A 24,384-nucleotide genomic window follows, 5' to 3' on the forward strand; every position below is an offset into this window, starting at 1 on the left:
CAAAATGAACTCTCGCAGAAGCCAGGTGTGGTACTCTAAATCAGAAATCCCAATGTTTAGGAAAATGAAGCAGGAATTTGGCAAGTTTGAGGTCAGCCTAGGGCATAAAGCCACATCTAATTTAAAAAACGAGAGAGAGAGAGCCACAAAATGGCTCAGCAGGTAAAAGTGCTTCTCACGAAGCCTAACAACCTGAGTTTAATCCCGAAACCTGTACACGGAGAGAACCAACTCCTGTAAATTGACCCCCACATACTTGCTGTGGCAGATATGCACCCACACAGTCACAGTCAGTCACAGGCTCACAGGCACGCACGCGCACACACACACACACACACATATATATTTAAAAAAATTGTCAGAGTAACAACTAAGGTGCAATATTTAGGCCCTGAGTTCAACTTCCAGCATTATGGTACATTCTCAAAAACCCAGCCCTCAGAAGGTAGAAGCAGAAAGATTCTGAGTTCCAGGCCAGCATAGGCTACAAAGAGCCTATCTCAAAAACTGAATAAAGTAAGTATCATTTTCATCTCATTTCTACATGTAAGATTTCTCTACAAAAGTGTTTTTGTTAGTTAAAATGACAGTTTGAAAATGACTATTAGCTGAGCCAAATTATTTCACCTTCACCTTCATAGCATAAAATAATCATTAATATTAAAAATAAAATATTTTACATAAACAACCCTCATAAACAAGGATACAAAGAAAGAACAGATAATAAGAATATGTTCAAATGTAAATATAGTAATCAAAAAGCACATGTAGCAAACTATAAATCAATCAGTGGCTAACGCATGGGATATCCTAAGAAAGTAATGCCAAACGCAGTTCAACAAAATCCTCTGGAGGCCAGTAAGATGGTTGAGCAGGAAAGGCTTGCTGGGCAAGGCAAACCTGACAGCTATTTGTACTTATACTCAGCTGTTTTTTTTTTCTTTTGAGACAGTGTCTCTTTATGTAGACTGTCCTAGAATTTGCTAGATAGACCAGGCTAGCCTCAAACTCATAGACTCTCCCTGTTTCTGCCTCTCAAACTCTGGGATGGGGTAAAGGAGAACCATCACCATACGCAGGCCAACAATGCCTTTCTAAAGCTAGTTTCTCAAAACACAATCTAACAACGTTCACATATGAAATTCTGTTGTTGTATCTTGTCTCTCTAGTTTCTCTTTTTTTCAAGCCATTAAAAGTTTCTTAGATAAGGTGGGGTGGTAGTGACACACGCCTTTAATCCCAGCACCTCGGGAGGTAGAGGAAGGCAGATCTCAGTGAGTTCAAGGTCAGCCTGGTCTACAGAGTGAGTTCCAGGACACCCAGGGCTACACAGAGAAACCCTGTCTCCAGAAAAAAAGAAAAAAAAAAAAAAAAAAAAAGTTTCCTAGAGAAACAAGTCATTTTCTTGTAAAAATAGTCTACACTCTAAATTCCTCTGCTGGTTTTCCCATGGTATTAATCACAGTTTATACAAAATGCTTGAGACCAGAAGTGGTTTAGGTCTTGGTTTTCTTTTCCAATTTTGGAAAATTTATTTTGGGGATTGAATTCATGTCTAAATATGAAACAAATTTATGCTTCATAAAAACCTAGCCTGAAAGTAATATTGTAGACCTACTCTTAACAAAATTTTAAACAAAATTTCATGGGGGAAATCTATTTGTAGTGTTATAACTATATTAAAAATGTTTGTGGTTTAAAAGCATTTTGAATTTTAGATGTACAGACTATGCATTTCTAACCTATAAACTATTTCTTCATCTATTATATAGTCCATGAATTTAGTCTAGAAACCTTACTAAATTCATATCCAGATGTATTCTAGCACTTCAGACAGGAATATTGTGTAGACGGCTCTGTGTGCTTCACAGTACACAGGAAATAACCAATTGTTGCAGTTGTTTTTCTTTTTCTTTTTCTTTGTGTGACTATGTATATGGAGACCAGAGGTCATTCCACACCCTGTCCCAAAACAATAAAATTTAAAAAGAAAGTTTAGATTAAGTGAGGAAATCTTAAAGTGGACTGGTTTTAGATGACATTAAGGAATTTGTAACTATTCTGTTTGGTATACTAATTGCATGGTGATTATATAAAAACCAAAATCCCTTAACATTTAAAAATACATACTAAAATATTCTTAATGAAATGACATGACATCTATGATTTCCTTTAAAATACACCCAAAAAAAGGTCAGAGAAGATGAATCAGCCAGAAAATACCTTGCCACACAAGCCTGAGAATCTGAGTTCAGATCCCCAGCACCAATATAAAAAGCTGCGTACAGCAAACATCACTAACGCCAGCACCAGGGCATAGAAACAGGCAGACCCCTGCTCACTGGCCAGCAACCCTAACCAAACTGATGTGCTCCAGGTTAGTGGGAGACCCTGTCTTAAGCTACACAAACACACACACTCACATAAACATGTACATACAATATACACCAGTGGGAATATGAAAATATCAGCAAATGATAATTACTGAGTACATGGAGTCTTATTTTACTTACTACTTCTGTATGTTTGTGAATTTCTGTAACAGAAAGCAGGGAGACTGTCCTAAGGAAGTCAAGCATACCTATAAGTTCAGGCGGGCTTCTTTCATTAAACCTCTCACACAGGCGAATGAATGTCTCAGTATTCTCAGTTGTGGGGCATTCACCATGTCTGAGAACACAAACAGAAGTTGCTTGGAAAAGAAATTACAAACTTCAATAAAAGTTTTCAATGTTAGTAACTTATAACTTACCCTTTACACTGAAGTTTGATATACTTGATTCCTTCTTTTTCTATGTCATTTCTGTCATAGAACCTTGAAGTATTTGTCAGATCCACCAACAAGCTCATTTTAACCTTTAAAAAGAAGCGAATTTGCTAGTTACTCCATTTATTCCAAACAATGAGTAGGTGACAAGAGCAGAGCTCATCCATTCCACTGAGCAGGAGTGCATGCTCACTGCTACCAAGCAGCTGACAGTGGAAAGTACCTTCTCAACTAAGAGTCCAAGCACTCCAGAAACAAGAGCTAGGCAGGCACTGGAAAATAATTCTAAACTAAGGAGGACAGATAGTATAAGCAAAACAGACTCCACTGTCAACAATGTGAATTCAAAGAGGCAAAGACTGCCACTGTTTTCTGTATCTACCTCTGGTCCTTAGAAGCCTGAAGCTTAGAAGCAGGACAGCACTCTTCTGAAAGAGCACAGCTCTAACCCCAGGCGCACATCACCCAGGTTTGAAGTAGCCACCACAACCGCTACTTATATCTATTCACTGTACTGTATCCAGCCTTAAAATATGTTAAGAAGTCATTTATGCAACAAATGTGTGTTCCTTTTCTATTTAATTTATTCTTCTATTTCCTAAAAATACACTAATGCCTAGAACTATATTCCTTATAAAGAAGCAGAGTAAAAATGGAAAATAGAAGCCTGGTGTGGTGGCACACACTTTTAATCCTGGAAGCAGGCAGAACTCTTGAGTTTGAGGCCAGCCTGGTCTACAGATTAAGTTCTAGGACAGCCAGGGCTACACAGAGGGGATTAAAAAAAAAAAGAAAACTGAGGAGATGGCTCAGTGGACAAAGAGCCTGCTATGCAAGCATGAGAACCTGAGTTCGGATCCCCAGCACCCACATAAAAAGGCAGGTGTGGTAACACACACCTGTAATCCCCGAGCTGGGAGGTGGAGACAGGATGATCCTCGGGGCTTTGTTGTCCGGCTAGTCTAGCCAAATCAGAAAGCTCCAGGTTCAGTGAAGGACCTTGTCTCAAAAAAATAAGTTGGAGAATGATAGAGGAAGACATCAGACATCAACCTCTGTCCTCTGCACGTATATTTCTCTTCCTGGATATCAGAAAGAAACAAGATAAGAGTTTGAAAATAAATTAAAATCCTAACTTCATTTTCAATAAAAATGAGAATATAATTATAATCTAAATGGTTATTTTTAAAATGCAGTTCCAAAGCCTAGTGTAGTGGCTCATGCCTAGTACACAGAAGGTAGACTCAGGAGAAACAGGACTTCAAGGTCATCCTCAGCTATATAGCAACTTTAAGCACAGCCTAAGTCACATGAGACTCTGTCCAAAAATCCATAAAATAAAATAGAGGGGAAAGAGAAAGAGAGAAGAAATAAATGCCTGAACCGAGCTCCAGAAAGAGCTAGTTCACATATCCTCCACAACATTCTGTCATACATAATCTGAAAGATGGCAAGAAAATATAACCAATGAAACTGAAGCTGAATTGATTTACCTACTGAAGGCCTTATATTATCTATGAGTGTAAATCCACCACATAAACAGATAGGAAGACAAAAATCACATGATCATCTCATCAGATGCAGAAAGCACCTTTAACAAAATTCAACATTCCTTCAAGATAAAAGTCCAGGATGGACTAGTGATGTAAAGCAAGCTAACAGTCAAGATCAACATAAATGGAGAGAAACAAAAAACATTTCCACTAAAATCAGGAACAAGACAAGGATGTCCACTCTCTCCATACCTATTCCATATAGGACTTGAAGTCTTAGCTAGAACAAAAAGACAACTGAAGGGGATATGCACAGGAAAGGGAAAAGCCAAAGTATTCTTATTTGCAGAAGACATGATTTTATATATAAAAGATCCTAAAGATTCTACCAAGAAACTTCACAGCTGATAAACACTTTCAGAAAAGTAGCAGGATACAAAATTAACTCACAAAAAAATCAGTAATCTTCCAATATGCAAATGACAGACATACTAAGAAAAAAACAGGGAAATAGTACTTTCCACAGTAGCCTCAAAAAAAGGAAAATCTATCTTGGGATAACTCTAAGCAAGCAAGCGAAAGACTTGTATAATTAAACTTTGAAGACACTCAAGAAAGAAATTGGAGGGGCCCAGCTGCTGATCTTGCAAAACCCAACAACTTGGAGGTGTTGGTCAGATTGCCCTACTGAACAACCTGCTCAGCTGAGATCCATTCAGGAGAGGTTTCAGAAGCCTACAGTCGGCAGTCTGAGGAAACAAGATCAGCTGAGGAGTTGACAAATGAGCAAAATGTGACTTGAGAACACAAAAGAAGGTGCTGCCCAGCCACCGAACCAGATCACCAGAATCATAAGCCTACCCTACACTGACTGGGAACAGGTAAGCCCCCATCTCCGAACACATACACACACACACACACACACACACACACACACACACACACACAAATGGTAACAAAACAATCCTGAATAACTGAATTATTAAAAGCACTACTGGAGTTATCACCATCATCTATCTCAAATTGTACTATAGAGTTATAGTAATAAAAACCAAATGGTATTGGCATAAAAACAGACATGTTGATCAATGGAATTAAATTAAAGACCCAGACATATTTCCACACACCTCTGGACACCTGATTTTTGACAAAGAAGCCAAAAATACACACGAGAAAATACAGCATCTTCAACAAATGATCCTGGTCAAACTTCATGGTTACGTGTAGAAAAATGCAAATAGATCCATCCCTATCACCCTGCAAGTCCAAATGGATCAAGGTCTCAACATAAGACCTGATACTCTGAATCTGATAAAAAAGAAAGTGGGAAATAGACCTGAACTCATTGGCATGGGAAAGAACTTTCTGAACAGGACACCAATAGCACAGGGACTAAGAACAACAATCAATAAATAGGGCCTCATGAAACAGAAAAGCTCTGTATGGCAAAGGACACCATCATTCAGAACAGAGTAGTAGGTTATAGAATGAGAAAAGATCTTTACCAATTATACATCTGATAGATTAGTATCTAGAAAGCATAAAGAACTTAAAAAACTAAACATCAAGAAAATAAACTAATTAAAAAATGGGGTGCAGAACTAAGCATAAAGTTCTCCAAAGATGAAATACAAATGGCTGAGAAACAAAGAAATGTTCACTATCCTTACACATCAGAGAAATGCAAATTAAAATTACTTTGAGATTTTATATTATACAAGTCAGAATGGCCAAGATCAATAAAACAATGGTAGCAAGGACACTGGGAAAGGGGAATACTTACTCATTGCTGGGGAGAGTGCAAACTGGTACAGTCACTAATAAAAATCAGTGTGGCAGTTCCTCAGGAAGCTGGGAATCGATCTACATAAAGATCCAGCTATACTACTCTTGAGCATATAACCAAAGGACTCTACTTCCTACTACAGAGATACTTACTCATCCATGTTCAATGCTGCTCTATTCATAATAGCCAGAAATTGGAAACAGCCTAGATGTCCACCAACTGATGGACTATGAAAATGTAATATAGTTACAAAATGGAATATTATTCAGCTATTACAAAAATGAAATTTGCAGGTAAATGGATGGAGCGAGAATAATTCATCCTGAGAGAGGTAACCCAGACCCAAAAAGACAAATATTGTACACTATTCTCTTATATATAGATATTAGTTTTAAGTTTTCAATATGTGTGCTACAAACTGAATAGCCACAGGGGTTAGGAACCTAGTAATGGACCAGTGAGGAGGAGAGGGTCTTCCAAGGAAGGAGAAAATAGAATATAGTGCTAAGGAGAAATAAGGGGGAAAGTAGAATGGAGAATTAAATGGGGGAAGACGGGAAGGATAGGAGTAAGGGAGAAATGAGGAGGGAATATGGGGAGGGACAACTAACACTAAAGGTCATTTCAGAAATCATATGGAAACCAACTGCTGTAGAAGCTTCTGGAAATAAATACATACATGAAAAGAATCTACCAATGAGAAATCTTATCTCAAAAACAAAAAGGTGAACAGCACCTGAGGAACCATAAACAAGGTTGTCTTCTGGCCTCTATACCCATGTGTACACACATATCCCTCACAGGAAAGCCCTTGAAGAGTGAAAACGGGGAGGGAAGTAGCAAAGAGCTTTGATTCTTACCTTCAGACTCTTCAGATAATTTGAGAGCATACTGGGATGGAAGCGGTTCTCTTCAGCAACTTGACTGTCATACCTTGGCCCCAGCATTGTCTTCAGAGGTAAGAATCTTCCTAAACATTAAGGTGAATGACAATTTTCATTATTTAAAGAAAGGACTAAAATTCTATAATCTGCTATTTCAAACCTGCCTTCTTAAAATAACATTTTGTCTTTGTTTTTCATTAAAGCACAGGCTCACATATGCCAGGCTGGCTTCAGACTCACTGTGTAGTTGAGGATGACCTGATTTTCTGATTCTCTTGTACCACTGGCCTGGCTTTATGCAGAGTTGAGTATGGAACCCAGGGCGTACAGTGGTAAGCAAACATTATATTAAATGAACTACATCCCACCCCCACTTTGGTAATATCTTAAAATGAAACCCAAAATTATGAATGCAATTACCCATAATGTACTTTCACAATGAACAATATTTTTTTTTTTTTTTTTTTTTTTTTTTTTTGGGTTGGTTTTTCGAGACAGGGTTTCTCTGTAGTTTTGCGCCTTTCCTGGAACTCACTTTGTAGACCAGGCTGGCCTCGAACTCACAGAGATCCTCCTGCCTCTGCCTCCCGAGTGCTGGGATTAAAGGCGTGCGCCACCATCGCCCGGCACAATGAACAATATTTTAAAATGAGACTACTTTGAAACTCTGAAACACAGATTAATTAATTTGAATTAATTCTAGAATTTGACAATATAAACAAAGAAAAATTACCAATGAATGTAACTTCCATAAAGAATCTAAACTTGGGGCTGGAGAGATGACTCAGCTATTAAGAGCACTTATTGCCCTTGTGGAGGATCTGGGTTCAATTCCCAGCACCCACATGGTGGTTCACAACCGCATGTAACTCCAGTTCCAAAGGATCCGATTCCTTCTTCCGGCCTCCACAGACTCCTGCACGCACATGGTGCACATAAACTTATACAGGCTCACACACATACACAGAAATAAAGAAATCCTTTTTTTAAGGAATCTAAACTTTAAACCACTAGAGTCATCTGCTCCTGTAAGCAATAACCCCAATAAAAGTCATTAGCTCACCAAGTTGGACTTTGGTAATATCCTTACTTCTTGTCTATTATCATTTCCCTATCTGGGGTAAGCAGGAATAGATATTCACATCTACCCAGGAATAGTATCTCACAAAATATACCAATGTCCCAAAAGCTGGAGTTACAAGTGTGTACCAACACATCCAGTTTAACTCAATTTTTTCAAGTTCTTAATTACATGGCTTTGGTATTTGGGGGCTTTCTTTTGTTGTTGTTGTTGTTGTTGTTGTTGTTTGTTTATTTGTTATTTAAAGCAGGGATTATCAAGTTTAGCCTCAAACTTGATATGTAGTTGGAAATAACCCTGAACTCCTGATTCTCCTACCTCACTTTTCAGAGTGCTGGCATCCTAGGCATTCCCCCAACAGAACTGGTTCATGGAATGCTAGAGATCAAAACTAGGGCTTTGTGCATGCTAGGCAAGTCATCTACTAACTAAAGGACTTTCCCAGCCCTGGTTATATGTGAGGTTGTAAAGTATTGCCATCTTTGAACTTTATCTACATCTCAGGAAAAAGATCATGGCGGATTTGTTATAGTGTTAAAATAGTTAAAATTAACCAAAATCACTTGCTAAAGACTTACTGTTTGTTTGGTGCCTTTTTTTTTTAACAGTATAAGCCCAGGGAAATTACCTTAAATAAGCAATTTTTAAATACCTATTTGTCATGGTTTAGATTTTTGACTATTTTTAAGACAGAGTCTCATGCCAGGTGGTGGGTGGCACACACCTTTAATCCTAGTACTAAGGAGGCAGAGGTATGCGGATCTCTTTGAGTTTAAGGCCAGCCTGGTCTACATAGTGGGTTCCAGGACAGGCTCCAAAGCTATACAGAGATACCCTGCCTCAAAAAAACAAAAAGGAAAAAGAAAAAGAGGGAGCCTCATGATATAGCCCAGGCTATCACTATATAGATAAGGTGGCTTTGAACTAGCAATGAATCTCCTGCCTTGGTTACCAAGTGCTGAGATTACATTACAGTTGATTTGTACTTCTTAAATCTCTCAAATATCCAGTGTTGAAGGTTTATTCCCTAATGTGGCAGTGTTCACAGACACAACATCTAGAGGTGAGTGGATCATGAGGGCTCTGACCTCATGAACAAATTCACTCATTCATAGATTCCTAACTTAATGGGTTACTGGGAGGTGACAGAAACACTCACAGGAGTTGTCTATTTGGAAGAAGTCCCTGAAAGAAGCATATCCTTAAAAAAAAAAAAAAAAAAAAAAAGAAGCATATCCTTAAAGGGTATACCTTGATTTTGAACCCTTCTTTACTTTCTGGCCACCAAGAAGAGAACAGTTTGTTCCGTCATACCATCTCTGTCATGATGTTCTGACTTACTAGATGTCCTCAAGACCCAAAGGAGCAGGGTATGTAACTACAGAGTGAAACTTCTCAAATTATGAACAAAAAAAAAAAAAACAGATTCTTGCATCACTTGAAAATGCCTCTAATGCCAGCACTGAGGACACAGAGGATGGAGCATCCCAAGTTCTAGGCCAACCTAGCTATATAGAAAGAATGTGTCTCCAAAAAAAGTAATCACCTTCTTTTTTCCCCTTTTTGTGGTAATATGGACAATATTTAGGGCTCTGTGCATACTAGTTAAGTGCTCTAACACTGAGCTATATCCCCAACCCTTTTTGGTTTTGTTTTTAATTTTGAGATAGGGGTTATTATGTTACTCAAGCTAGCCTTGAGCTTGTGGTCAGCCCCCTGAATAGGCAGGATTGATTACAAGTGTGCACCACCAGACCCAGACAACCTTTCTTCTTTTTTAAGTACTCATTTTTATTTTATGTGTGTTTGTCTACATGTATATATGTGCACCACATGGGTGTTTGGTGCCCTGGGAAACCAAAAGAAAAATCAGAGCCCCTAGAACTCAAGTTACCTACCAAGTGGGTTCTGGGAACCAAACCTGGGTCCTCTGTAAGAGCAGCAAACACTCTTAACCAGTGAGCCCAAAACCTTTCTTCTTTATTACAAGTTGATTACCTCAGGAATTTTGTCACAGTAATAGAAATATAAATAATGCACTACTTAAACTGATTTATATTTTCAAACATAATATGAACAACAAGCATTGCTAACTAAAATGTCATTCACCCTGCCAGGCCTGGTGGCACATGCCTTTAGTCCCAGCACTTGGAAGGGAGAAGCAATCGGATCTTTCTGCGTTTGAGGCCAGTCTGGTCTACAAACTGAGTTCCACGACAGCCAGAGTTACACAGAGAAACCCTGTCCAAAAAAAAAAAAAAAAAAAGCCATTCACCCAAGTATGACATATTTTTCTTTTTTTTTTTTCCTTTTTTTTTTAATTTTATTTTACAATACAATTCAGTTCTACATATCAGCCACGGATCCCCTTGTTTTCCCCCCTCCCGCCCCCCTCCCCTTCCCCCTAACCCATCCTCCATTCCCACCTCCTCCAGGGCAAAGCCTCCCCCCCCCCCCAGGACTGAGATCCACCTGGTAGACTCAGTCCAGGCAGGTCCAGTCCCCTCCTCCCAGGCTGAGCCAAGCGACCCTGCATAAGCCCCAGGTTTCAAACAGTCAACTCATGCAATGAGCACAGGACCTGGTCCCACTGCCTGGGTGCCTCCCAAACAGATCAAGCCAATCAACTGTCTCACCCATTCAGAGGGCCTGATCCAGTTTGGGGGCCCCTCAGCCATTGGTTCATAGTTCATGTGTTTCCATTCATTTGGCTATTTGTCCCTGTGCTTTATCCAACCTTGGTTTCAACAATTTTGTTTTTGTTTTTTATAAAACTCAAAAGCATTGAGCATTCCTCCACATTGCTAAATTCAATGGTCAAGTCTCATTTCTCAACTTACTTGAACTCTCAAATATATGAAACAACTGTCCAAGCCTGCTGGTAAAGACCAATAATTCCAACTATTCAGAAAAATGAGGCAGAAGGATCAAAACACCAAAGTTTACCTGGGTTGCAGAAAGAATTCAAAGCCAAAATAGTAAGGAATGCAGATAAAACTCATTGAAAGAGGATTGCCTAGAATGCACAAGGCCATGGGGAGGCAGGGGGCCGGACACAACTGATTAATTTTTTTGAAAAAGGAACCTTTTTTTGCATGCCTAAGTGCAGTGTGTGTGTGTGTGTGTGTGTGTGTGTGTGTGTGTTGTGAAATCACATGTATATGCATACATATACCTATGTATGTATGTGGAAGCCAGAGGTCAGCTCTGGTGATGTTCCTTAGGAGACACTCACCTTTTAATTTTTTAAACTATCTCTCACTGGGAACACTGGCTGTCAGATTAGGCTACATAAATAGCCCCAGGGATCTACCCATCTCTGCTTCCCCAATGCTAGGACTACAAGCATGCACAACACCAAGCTTTTTACTTGGGCACTAGGAATCCAACTCAGATCTTCATACCTGCAAGAAAATACTTTACCAACTGAGCCATCTCTCTAGCTCAAGAATGAATTCTTAGATCATTTTCTTTCAGGACTTTCCTACACCTCTTGCTTTCTCTTATACCTGCTTAGCATTGCCTTAGGTTCTTCTACCTGGCTCTACTGTAGCTTCCTGCTTTGTCTTACACTTCTCTTCTATCTGCATTCACTCCTTTGATGTCTCATCTACTCTCATAAGGTTAATAGCTAAAGATGTGCTTTTTTTCCCCTTGTATCGCTGGATGGCCTGGAACTCACTATGCACAGTCCAGACTAACCTGCCTCAGCCTCCTGAGAGCTGAGATTACAGGTATACACCCCCATACCCAGTTCTGATGAGTAAACGTGTATCTCCAATCTAAACCTCTCTCTTAGGTGGACATGCATGAGAGGACATTCCTATAATCTCAGCCTAAAAAGCAGAGGCAGGGGATCTAGATATATAGTGGATTCAAAGCCAGTATGAACTATAAGAGACCCTGTATCAAAAATGTTAATTATTGTGGTAGGGAACGCCAGAATGGCCTCAAACTTTTGACATTCCTGCCCCAGTCTCCTAAATGCTAGAATCATAGGTGTATGCTTTAAATACACACCTGGCTTTAAATTACTTTTTTTTTCCTGACAGTCTTACTGGGATACTGTGTATCCCAGGCTGGCCTTGAACTCACATCAACAACCCCTTCCTCAGCCTGGCAAATGCTGGGATTACATACTCTGCCATCATCTCTATTTAAAATCTTTCAAATCACTTTTATCAATTGTTTATATGGCTTTATTAACTGAGGATTTCATAGAAAATCTTAAGAAATGTTTACAATGTGGGGCGGTGGTGGTGGCGGCGGCGGCGGCGCACGTCTCTAATCCCAGCACTCAGGAGGCAGAGTCAGGCAGATCCCTGTGAGTTCAAGGCCAGCCTGGTCTACAAAGCGGAGTTCCAGGACAGGATCCAAAGCTACACAAAGAAACCCTGTCTCAAAGGAAGGGAAAAAAAAAAAAACTGACAGCAGGGCATAGGAGAGGGTTGGCATATCTGTTCCCAACATCTGGGAAACAGAAGCAGGAGAATCAGGAGTTAAAGGTCATCATCCTCAAACGACATAGGACATAGTTCAAGGCCAACTTATACAACATATACACATAATGAGTACATGATGTTTGCCATTTATTAGAAAATGCATGTCACTGACGATGACAGAAAGCAGATCAATAGTTGTCTGGGACAGAAGGGATGGCAGAAGTTTCATACAACAGTGTATAGAAAGACTATTATGCAGAAGCCGTCCTATTATTTTCCCTATGTCTACATGTTGAATCTATAAGCAGCGACATGGTGGGTTGTATGAGGAAAAAAAACTGTATCTTAAAGTGAAAACATTCTATGTAAACTATGTAAACTAAGTGTGTGTGATTGTATGACTATATGCCACATGTGTGCAGGTATCGGAAGAAGCCAAAAGAGGGTATCAGATGCCCTGGAACTGGAGTTACAGGTGGTTGTGAGCCACTCTGTGGGTACTGGGAGCTGAACTTGTGTCCTCCGGAAGAGCAGCAGCACTGGACAACTCTCAAGCCCTGAAACGCTGTCATTTCACTTGACCATCACATAGACTTGCTGTTAGGGTGGTCACCTGTGCTGGAGATGAACCGGAGCACCAAAGCTCTTCCCCACTTAATTGGTGTTGCCTGGAATTCCCTGAAACGGGGTACAAGTGTTTGGCTGTCTTTCCCACATAACTTAAGCACGGTAACATAAATAAAGAGTTGGGAGCAGCAGGAAACTTTGAAGATGGCAAAAATTCTGAGATGCCCTAAGTTTTAATTACAAATGCCAGATGGTGGCAGAAAAGATATCCAGTTACCACATCCTGACCCGTAACAAAACTGTCGTCTTTCTAGATAGATGCTGAAATCTCCACATAACCGCCATCCTAAAACTTGCCTGCTTTGTGTTTTGTTTTGTTTTCGAAGCATAGTTGTAGCTTAATAAAGCTACTTTAGCCGGGCGGTGGTGGCAGCGCACGCCTTTAATCCCAGCACTCGGGAGGCAGAGCCAGGCAGATCTCTGTGAGTTCAAGGCCAGCCTGGGCTACCAAGTGAGTTCCAGAAAAGGCGCAAAGCTACTCAGAGAAACCCTGTCTCGAAAAACCAAAATAAATAAATAAATAAATAAATAAATAAATAAATAAAGCTACTTTAATACAGATTTTAGCTCAAGAGTTAAGAGAGAGTCGCTCAAAAGAATGACAACCAGAAAGCAAGGGTATGGGCTTCTCAGAGGGAAAGCCCCAAGCACAGGTACCAGCTCCTCAATGGAGAGCCATCGCTCACTGTATGCTGGATGGTATTCAAAAGCTAGAAAGATGGAAAGGAAACGTTGATGCCTGACTGAGAACTCAGAAACGGAGGCTTAGCAGGGAAGATCCACAAACAACTGTCCGACAATTATTCTATAACAGTAAATCCAGTGTAAACAGTTCGGGCAATTCTTCCTCAATTTTATCATAAAAAAAAAATGCTTTGGGCTCCTAGGTCCAGTCGACATAGTTCCAAATTGCTATCTAACCTTGCTGCTGGGAACTGTGTGGAGCCTGGTCCCTTGAGGCTACCATCTGCAATGTCTCTACAAATTCAGAGAGCTGTGTCTCGGTTATTTCATGTGTATTCCCTGGGGTATATGTGTGTGGTCCAAACTCACTAAACTGTACACTTTTAAGTCACTGTCCCTCAGCCAAGCAGTGGCACGGGCCTATAATCCCAGGTATTCTGGAAGCTACAAAAAGAAGCTCTGAAGTTCGAGAGTGAGCCTACTCTACTCAAGATGAAAACATTCCACCAAAGTCCACCGAAAAGAAAACCCAAAAACCCTCGCTTCCCAGCCTCTCACTTCTCTTTAAGCTCTCCTCAATCTCAAGACTCACACTCCGCTCGTGTGCCCTTTCCGAGAACAAGTCTCGCCAGACAGCGAGACGCAGTCTCAAAACTGCCACAGAGGTTCGCAAACTTTAAGCTCCGGAAGCCTCCTGTCCAGCTCCCGTCCTCACTGCTCAGTCTTGCAGGAGCCGGGACTGGCCGCCGCCGAGCGCGCGGGTCCCCAGGCCCGGCCGCAGTAGTGGGATTCGAACCCGCCCGCAGCCCCCTCCCGGGTACCTGCCACCGGCTGGCCGCGCCGCGGACAGTTCAGCCACCGCGGCGGGATCTTGTTGTAAGCCATGTCTGCGCCGCACACCGCCACCTAGCCGAGCGCTCTGGAGCCAGTGGCCCGAACCCCAGCGCCAGCTGCCCCACCCGGCTCCTCAGCGGCGCGCCACTTTCATTCAGGTTCGACTCCGAGGCTCCCGGCGAGCCCACAATGCATTGCGACTTCCGCCCCGAAGGGCCCGCCCCCTTCCTTCCGAGGTCAGGCGAAGACGAAGCTCCGCCCAGGTGGGCGAGTGGAAGCGGCCACGAATTAGAGCGGCGGCTCCACCTGGCCCCGCCCCTCACGCCCCGCCCCCTGGGTCTCCGGCGCCGGCCTCCGTCTGCCACGCCCCAAGTCTGTTTTGCCTTTGCGTACGCAAATGACAGGAGTCCTTTTTTTCCGTCTAAACAAGAGAAACCCCCAAAATAGAAAGAATCGACGCTTCTTTCCACCTGTGGACTGACCTGCCACTTTCAAAAGGGTATATTTTACAGGTGAAGGTGCTTTGTCGCTAGTCACAGCTCAAGTTTGGTGTGCCTGCGGGATCTTACCGGGATCAGAAAGTCCTGAAAACCAAGGACTAAGCTATTACAAATGAGGAAATTCTTTATCAGGAAGGGATAGGGAACATGCTCCTGAGGACCCATGAAACATCAAAAATTACTTCCAGAAGCCTTAAGACTTTGTCATTTATGGAGCAAGCGGCTTTAATGTGTTTTTTTAGTTTATTTGTTTTGTTGTGGTTTTTTTTTAATCTTTTTTGTTTTTTCTATCACAAACATTTAGGATTTTTGGAAAGTCTCTGTCTTGAAGGAATCACTAATTGGCAGAGATAGAAACTTGGTCACTACTAGGTCAGTGTAGACCAGGAAGCCTTGTGTCTCCCCCTTGAGATTTAAAACACCATATGGAGCCGGGCGGTGGTGGCGCACGCCTTTAATCCCAGTACGCAGGAGGCAGAGCCAGGCGGATCTCTGTGAGATCGAGGCCAGCCTGGGCTACAGAGTGAGTCCCAGGAAAGGCGCAAAGCTACACAGAGAAACCCTGTCTCGAAAAACAAAGGAAAAAAAAAAAAAAACACCATAAGGAAAGGTGGAGCTATCAGGGCTTTATTGTGACTGTGGCCCGTTATGGACAAAATGGTTCCTCCTTGTAACAGCTTCAGTTGTCAACGTGACACACCGAGGAAGAGGAAACCTCAATTAAGGAATTGATTGGCCTGTGGCCATGTGTGTTGGGCATTTTCTTGGTTGCTAGCTAATGGGGAAGCCCCAAACTCACTGTGGGCAGTGCCGTTCCTGAGCCTCTGGATCAGTGGTTCTCAACCTTCCTAATTCGACCCTTTAATATAGTTTCTCATGTTGTGGTAACCTCCAACCATACAATTATTTTCATTGCCACTTCACTGTAATTTTGCTGCTGTTATGAATCATAATTAAACATTTTTTGAGAATAGAGGCTTGTTAAGGGTTTCATGATGAATGGGTTGAGAACCACTGGCTGGGCCACATAGGAAAGCTAACTGAGCAAGTCAGGGATGCCGGCCCTTAAGCAGCATTCCTTCAAAGGCTGTGCTCAGTTCCTGCCTTCAAGTTCCTGGTTGAGTTCCTGCCCTTGTCTCCTTTCTTGATGGACCAATAAGCCAAATAAACCCTTTCCTGCCCCAAGGTGCTTTTAGCCAGTGTTTTATTTACAGCAACAAAAAAATCAAACTAGAACACTCTTGCTCAAATGAATGGAATCTAAATTCTACCTCTGGCCTTAGGTGAAGAGAGACATGTCATAATCTGGCCCAAAATCTATAATCTTTTTGTGCTATTGTTCACTCCCTTTAGAGTTAATCCAACTGAGTCAGCCAGGCACATGACACCCCCCCGCCAAGCTAATTTGTCTAAAGACATGCTGAGGAGATGGAAGGAATAATTATCTCCTTAATGAGATAATGTACTTAAACACACACCCCAAGCCTTCCCCTGATGTAGTTACTTACATATTTTCACTAATTCTGCTCTGCCTTCTGTGGTTTAATTCAAAAAGCAGATGATATGTTTCTGCCAACTGCAAAAGACCAGATCAGACCAGATTAAAAATAGATAAATGCAGGTTTATTAGGCGTGGCTCCCAGGGTGGTTTCACCAGTCCCAAAGAACAGAGCCAGAGAAGCTGAGCACACATGCTAAGTCAGGGAGGTTTTATAGACCTTAGGTGAGGGGTGATAATGTGCCAGCCAGGAGCTGGGACTACGTCCAAGTATGGTCAAAAGCTAGATTCCTGGGTGGGCACCTGGGGGCCATTCCTTGGTTCAGAGTTTTCTCAGCACCAGAGGGGTTGGGGAAAGTCGGGCAGACAGGGTCTCCCAGCTTGTACAAGAGGGAACAGGAGGTCCAACAGAACAACATAACTTTTCTTTCTGCCGTTTTGTTTTGTTTAATATTGGCCAAAATTCTACACATGCTTGCCCTGACATTATGGATGATATCATTCCCTCTGTGAAGCCCCCTCTGGTAAAACAGGTTCCTCAGAACATTCCCTCCAAATTGAAGCATTTGCACCAAGCAGGAAGGGGAGGCCCTTGACCCTCGGGAGGTAAACACAGGGTTATATGAAAACCGGCACTTGGAAAATTACTGAGGGCTGCTCCCCAGCAGTATAGAAAGGAGTAAACTATTACTGAGAAGTGAAAAGAGTCTCCACAAGCCAAACTGGAGGATAAAAAGAGATAGTCAGTCATAGAGCTGCCGAGAGCTTCATAGAAGGAAAGCTCCAGAGTTGTAGATCTTCTGAGTCATCACCCACATCTGGTAGGCTTTCTGGCCATGCAGCTGCTTTTGAATTACCCCTGCTCCTTGTCAGTAAGCCTCCCCACACTCCTGTTAGTGACCCCAATAAAAACCTCATTGGTTCACCAAGTTGGAAGCTGGTGTGGTCGTTACTCTGTTGTGGGCTCCCTTTTGGGGGTGAATAGATGCATCTGTGGTGTCTCCCCATCAAATGTCCATCACACAACACCCCATGACCCATGGGGCTGCTTGTCCGTCTCCATGGCCTGACCTTAATGCCGCTGGCCTTCTTGCTCTCCTTCTTGCTGTTCTCCAGCCCCCTCCTCCCAGCAACTACTAGTGTTTACACATTGCCTGTTTGGTTGGTGGTGGTTGTTTTTGGGGGGTAGAGCTGGAGACAGAGTTTCTTTGTGTAACAGCTCTGGCTATCCTGGAACCAGCTCTGTAGTCCAGGCTGGCCTTGAACTCACAGAGATCCGCCTGCCTCTGCCTCCCGAGTGCTGGGATTAAAGGCATGCACCACCACCACCCCACCAGTGTCCATTTTTAAATCCATTCCTGCATGGTTGTACTCAGCTCACTATGCCCTTTTCATTCAGTGAAGTAAGGATCCAGCCATGAAATGCTGCCACCCACACTCAAGATAGGTCTTTCTACCTCAAGTCACCCAATTTAGAAAGTCCCTCACAGTCCTGCCTACAAGCCAACTCCATCTATATAATTCCTCCATGAGGGGCCCTTCACAAATGTTTCTAGATTGACAAGACTAGTAACCATCACAGTGGCAAATTAACTACACTGTAACAGTTTGACTTTACAAGCACCAGTTCTAGAGTTGAACTGCAGGTAAGGCTGTAGAGATGGTTCATCAGGTAAAACTACTTGCCCCTCAAGTCTGACCGGGGACAGGGAGAACTGACTCCAAATGTGTTCTTGGACTTCCATATTTGTGCCATGGCATTTGCATGCCTATACTCAGACACTCATCATGTACACAGACACACTTAAATCCTTTTATTAAAAGAAATTCTTCGCCGGGCGGTGGTGGCGCACGCCTTTAATCCCAGCACTTGGGAGGCAGAGCCAGGCGGATCTCTGTGAGTTCAAGGCCAGCCTGGGCTACCAAGTGAGTTCCAGGAAAAGGTGCAAAGCTACACAGAGAAACCCTGTCTCGAAAAAACCAAAAAAAAAAAAAAAAAAAGAAATTCTTCTGGGTGTGGAGATTCACATCTTTAATCCTAGAAGTTGGGAGGCAGAGACAGGCAGATCTCTTGAGTTTGAGGCCAGCCTGGTCTACATAAAAAGTTCCAGATTAGGCAGGACTACACAGTAAGACTCTGTCTCAAAAAAAAAAAAATTTACCTCAGAGGGAATAAGATCAATTATTCTGGAACCAAATATGAGTGACCATGGTCCAGTTAGATAAATATAGGTTGCCCCAAATTCCATGTTCTAATATGGTTAACAGTTTCTACAGTAACAGAACAAAGAAAGTCATAAATCAACCAACTTCTCAAATTCATTGGTAGGTACCTCAGGTAGGCAGGTGGCTTTTCCAGTTGTTGTGATTAAATTCCCTGACAAAGACAACCAAAGGGGAAAGGTTTACTTCGACTCATCTCAGAATCACAGTCCATCATAGTAGGGAAGTCACAGCAGCAGGAGCTTGAAGCAGCTGGTCATATGACATGCAGAGTCAGAAAGCAGAGGGCAGTGTATGATGGTGCTCAGATCACTCTCCCTTTTTTATGTAGTCTAAGATTCCATCTCCAGGAATGGCGCACCTACAGTGTACAGCTCTTCCCACCTCATACTAATCACAACACTCTCCCATAGACATGCAGGAGGCCCATCTCCCGGGTGAGTCTAGATCTCAAGTGATGGCTGAGATTAGCCATCACAGCGCCGCCCACTGTCAACTTGATACTCAATACATCACACTTTAAATCATAATTTCCCGCACTTTGTATCCAGAGTCTCATGTTAATCTCATAATGCAAAATGCAATCCAACTTCAAAATAATACTCTTTAACAATTCCACCAGTTTAAAAGTCCAAAGTCCATATCTCATCTGAGACTCAAGGTAAGCTCTTAACAGTGAGCTCATATGCAATAAAAATCAGATAACATACTTCTATCATACAGTTGCACAGAATAAACATTTTATGTTCCAGAATGGAAGAATTGGGACATAGCAAAGAAAAATCATACCAAAGCAAGACCAAAATCCAGAAGTACAAACACCAAAGCCTACAACTCCATGACAACTCTGTGGGGTACCTGATGAAATTGACTGTGCTCTGAAAGGCTTAGGCACTGCCTGTAGCTGGAGTTTTCTCCAGTCCCACCCAGGCACAAAGCCGCTCAGACCCAAATAAACACAGAGATGCTTATATTAATTAAAAGTGTTTGGCCTAATGGCTCAGGCTTCTTGCTAGCTAGATCTTACACTTAAATTAACCCATTTCTATAAATCTATAGCTTGCCACGTGGCTCGTGGCTTACCAGTATCTTTACATCTTGCCTCCTTTGTGTCTGGCTGGCAACTCCTCCCTCCGCCTTCCTCTTCCCAGAATTCTCCTCTCTCTTTGTCCCGCCTATACTATACTTCCCGCCTGGCTACTGGCCAATCAGCGTTTTATTTATCAACCAAATCAGAACAACACATTCATAGCATACAGAGTGATATCCACAACAACTGCCACCCCTCAACTCTGTTTGCAGCACACATAGCCTGTCCCTTGGACTAGTTCCATCCCATGCCTGCAGCTTTCCCTGGTAGATAAGGTCCTAACATCACCAGTATCCTGGATTCTCCATTGCAGCTGAGGATTAACCTTCACAGTTTCATATATATTGTCTTTGGGATTTTTAACTGCAGAGAGATATTTGATTGTGGGGGCTGCTAAGCTAAAGCAACATATATTTTAAAGGTATCTTGATTTCAAAATTTGGGTCTAAGAATATGTTGCTTTGGAAAAGAGGTTCTGCCTTTGTTTACACAGAAGATGAGAAGTTGTGGATTCCCTCCAGGTTAATATGGTTCCATCAAGGAAGATCCCCTGAGAGGTCTCCAATGGGAGAAATGGCCCAGGTGATCCAACATCCAGAACAGCTTCAAGGCAACTGGCTGAAATGATGCAGCCTCACAGACTACTACAGCCAAGATTTAACTATAATTCTAAATTTTCTCAGGGTCCCTCAAAGATTAACAGTGACCCCCAATCAGCAGGAAGTAGCCTAGAAAACTATGTTCACATTCCCAAAAATTGGATTATTGATGTTTGTCTTTGTTTAGGGGGTCTGATTACAAACTGTTATTAGTCATAGTCAATCTCTTTCTAAAAGAAAAAAAAGGGGGGCTATGGAGAGCCCACCAGGACCCAAGTGGACTAAGAAGTGAGTCTCTATCCTCATACCTGAACACCCCAACCCCTAGGCTTTGGGCCCAGGGGCACAACCCTGTGCCCCTACACCACTACCCATTGCAGTCCCAGTTTCAGGCCAGTTGGCTGACAGATCAAACTACCACCATCCCCCATCAGACCCTGTAACACACAAGCCCCACCTTCCCCAAATCCCACCCACCCTCTGAGACTGCCAAGTGTTCCCTGAGACAGAGCCTGCCAGTGCCCAATTGGACTAAAAGGTGAGTCTTTGTCTAGGTGGGGCCCAGGGGCACAGCATTGCACCCCAACACCACCACCCATTACAGTCCCAGTCTCAAGCCAATAGGCAGGCCTCTTGCAGATAGGTCAGACTACCACCATCCCCCACCAGACCCTGTAACCCAAAAGCCCCACCTCTCCCAAATCTCACCCACCCTCCAAGACTGCAACTGTTCCCTGAGACAGAGCCCGCCAGCACCCAGTTGGACTAAGAGCTGCTCCCTGAGACAAAGAGTCCATCAGCACCGATTAGACCAAGAGCTGCCACTGGACCAAGAGTATTAATCAGACCAAGAGAGGCTCCATCAGACACAGACACCGCTTGCACCAAGTGGAGAAAGAGATGGGTATACGCCAATTCAAAAATACAATCAACAACATAAAAACCAATATGGCTCCATCAGAACCTACATCAGCAAGACCTAAATATCCCAACACAGAAGACACAGAAGAAATCGACCTTAAAAATCACCTTAAGGGCTGGAGAGATGGCTCAGCCATTAAAGGCTAGGCTCACAACCAAAAATGACCTTAAGAAGATGATAGAGATCTTTAAAGAACAAATGAAAAATTCCCTTAAAGAATTCGAGGAAAAATCAAACAAAAAATGGGAAGAAATCAGCAAATCCCTTAAAGAAAGTCAAGAGAAAGCAATTAAACAAGTGAGGGAAACAGTTCAAGATTTGAAAACTGAAATTGAGACAGTAAAGAAGACACAAACAGAGGGAATGCTAGAAGCAGAAAATCTGAGTAAATGAACAGGTTATGCTTACAGATGCAAGCATAACCAACAGAATGCAAGAGATAGAAGAGCAGATCTCTGGTGTTGAAGATATGATAGAGGAAAGAGATTCATCAGTCAAAGAAAACACTAAAGCCAATAAAGTCATGACTCAAAATGTCCAGGAAATTTGGGACACCATGAAAAGACCAAATCTAAGAATAATATGGATTAAAGAAGGAGAAGAATACCAATTCAAAGGCACAGAAAATATAGTCAACAAAATCATAGAAGAAAACTTCCCCAACCTAAAGAAAGAAATGCCTAAAAAGATACAAGTTTACAGAACTCTAAATAGACCGCATCCAAAAAAAAGTCCCCACACCACATAATAATCAAACCACTAAACATACAGAATAAAGAAAAAATATTAAGAGCTGCAAAGGAAAAAGGCCAAGTAACATATAAAGGCAAACCCATAACAATAACACCTGACTTCTCAATGGAGACTCTAAAAGCCAGAAGGTCCTGGACAGATGTTATGCAGACACTAAGAGACCATGGATGCCAACCCAGACTATTATGCCCAGCAAAACTTTCAATCAACATAGACAGAGTAAACAAAATATTCCATGATAAAACCAGATTTAAACAATATCTTTCCATGAATCCAGCCATACAGAAAGCACTAGAAAAAAAATCCAGCCTAAAGAAGTTGAAAACACAGGCAATAGATAGTCCCAACCAAAAAATACCAAAGAAGGGCAACATACAATACTACCACCAAAAAATAACAGGAATTAACAATTCCTGGTCATTAATATCCATTAATATCAATGGTCTCAATTCATCTATAAAAAGACACAGGCTAACAGAATGGGTACAAAAACAAGATCTACCCTTCTGCTGCATACAAGTAACACATCTCAACTTCAAAGACAGACACTATCTCAGAATAAAAGGCTGGGAAAAGACTATAATGGATTTAAGAAGCAAGGTGGTGTAGCTATCCTTATATCTAATAAAATAGACTTCAAACTAAAATCAATCAAAAGAGATTGGGAAGGACATTACATATTTATCACAGGGAAAATCCGACAAAAGGAAGTCTCAATTCTGAATATTTATGCCCCAAATTTACAAGGGTACCTACATTTGTAAAAGAAACATTACTAAAGCTTAAATCGCACATCAAACCCCATACACTAGTAGTGGGAGACTTCAACAACCCACTCTCACCAATGGACAGGTCTGCCAGACAGAAACTTAACAGAGAAATAAGGTAACTAACAGATATTATGACTCAAATGGACTTAATAGATCTCTACAGAATATTCCACCCTAATACAAAAGAATATACCTTCTTCTCAGCACCCCATGGAACCTTCTCCAAAATCGATCACATGCTTGGTTACAAAGCAAATCTCAACAGATACAAAAAAATTGAAATAACCTCCTGTATCTTATCAGACTACTATGGCTTAAAGTTAGATTTCAACAACAACAAAAATTACAGAAAGCCTAAAATCTCTTGGAAACTGAATAATGCCCGATTGAATCACCAATGGGTTAAGGAAGAAATAAAGAAAGAAATTAAAGATTCCCTATATTCAATGAACACAAATGTACAACATACCCAAACTTATGGGACACTATGAAAGCAGCACTAAGAGGAAAACTCATAGCACTAAATGCCCACATAAAGAAGATGGAGGAATCTCACACTAGTGACTTAACAGCACACCTGAAAGCTCTAGAACAAGAAGAAGCAAACTCACCCAGTAGAACAGATGCCAGGAAATAATCAAATTGAGGGCTGAAATCAATAAAATAGAAACAAAGAGAACAATACAAAGAATAAATGAAACAAAGAGTTGATTCTTTGAGAAAATCATCAAGATAGACAAGCCCTTATCCAAATTAACCAAAAGGCAGAGAGAGAATATCCAAATTAACAAAATCAGAAATGAAAAGGGAGACATAACAACAGACAACGAGGATCATCAGGTCATACTTCAAAAACCTGTACTCCACAAAATTGGAAAATCTGAAAGAAATGGACAATTTTCTGGATAGGAACCCCATACCAAAGTTAAATCAAGACCAGATAAACTATTTAAATAGACCAATAACCCCTAAGGAAATAGAAATGGTTATTAAAAGTCTCCCAACCAAAAAAAGCCCAGGACCAGATGGTTTCAGCACAGAATTCTACCAGATTTTCAAAGAAGAGCTAATACCAATCCTCTTCAAATTGTTCCACACAATAGAAACAGAAGGAACATTAGCAAATTCTTTTTATGAGTCCACAGTTACCCTGATACCCAAAACACACAAAGATGCAACAAAGAAAGAGAATTACAGACCAATCTCCCTCTTGAACATTGATGCAAAAATACAAAATAAAATACTGGCTAATCAAATCCAGGAACACATCAAAAAAATTAGCCACCATGACTAAGTAGGCTTCATCCCAGGGATGCAAGGATGGTTCAACATACGAAAATCTGTCAACATAATACACCATATAAACAAACTGAAAGAAAAAAAACACATGATCATCTCATTAGATGCTGAAAAAGCCTTTGACAAAATCCA

General features: G+C 41.6%; 1 protein-coding gene across 6 annotated transcripts in view; it reads right to left on the reverse strand.

The window, feature by feature from the left end:
• Rngtt (RNA guanylyltransferase and 5'-phosphatase) overlaps nt 1–14,795 on the reverse strand; it is a 217,531-nt gene extending 202,736 nt beyond the window's left edge. For 3 of the 6 annotated variants that reach the window (XM_052716753.1, XM_052716750.1, XM_052716751.1), the window contains exons 1-4: nt 14,586–14,795; nt 6,907–7,016; nt 2,753–2,856; nt 2,582–2,670 (exon numbers count right to left, since the gene is read on the reverse strand). In XM_052716753.1, coding sequence (XP_052572713.1) covers nt 2,582–2,670; nt 2,753–2,856; nt 6,907–7,016; nt 14,586–14,649 — 367 coding nt within the window. In that variant the 5' untranslated portion in view covers nt 14,650–14,795. Of the gene's footprint in view, nt 1–2,581; nt 2,671–2,752; nt 2,857–3,666; nt 3,850–6,906; nt 7,019–14,585 lie in introns of those variants that run through there. The other 3 variants (XM_052716748.1, XM_052716752.1, XM_052716749.1) reach the window with 2 other exon arrangements.
• Nucleotides 14,796–24,384: the final 9,589 nt, after the last annotated feature.

This window comes from Peromyscus californicus, unplaced genomic scaffold (assembly GCF_007827085.1).
Source record: "Peromyscus californicus insignis strain IS unplaced genomic scaffold, ASM782708v3 Scaffold_5__1_contigs__length_169319896, whole genome shotgun sequence".
Taxonomy (NCBI): domain Eukaryota; kingdom Metazoa; phylum Chordata; class Mammalia; order Rodentia; family Cricetidae; genus Peromyscus; species Peromyscus californicus.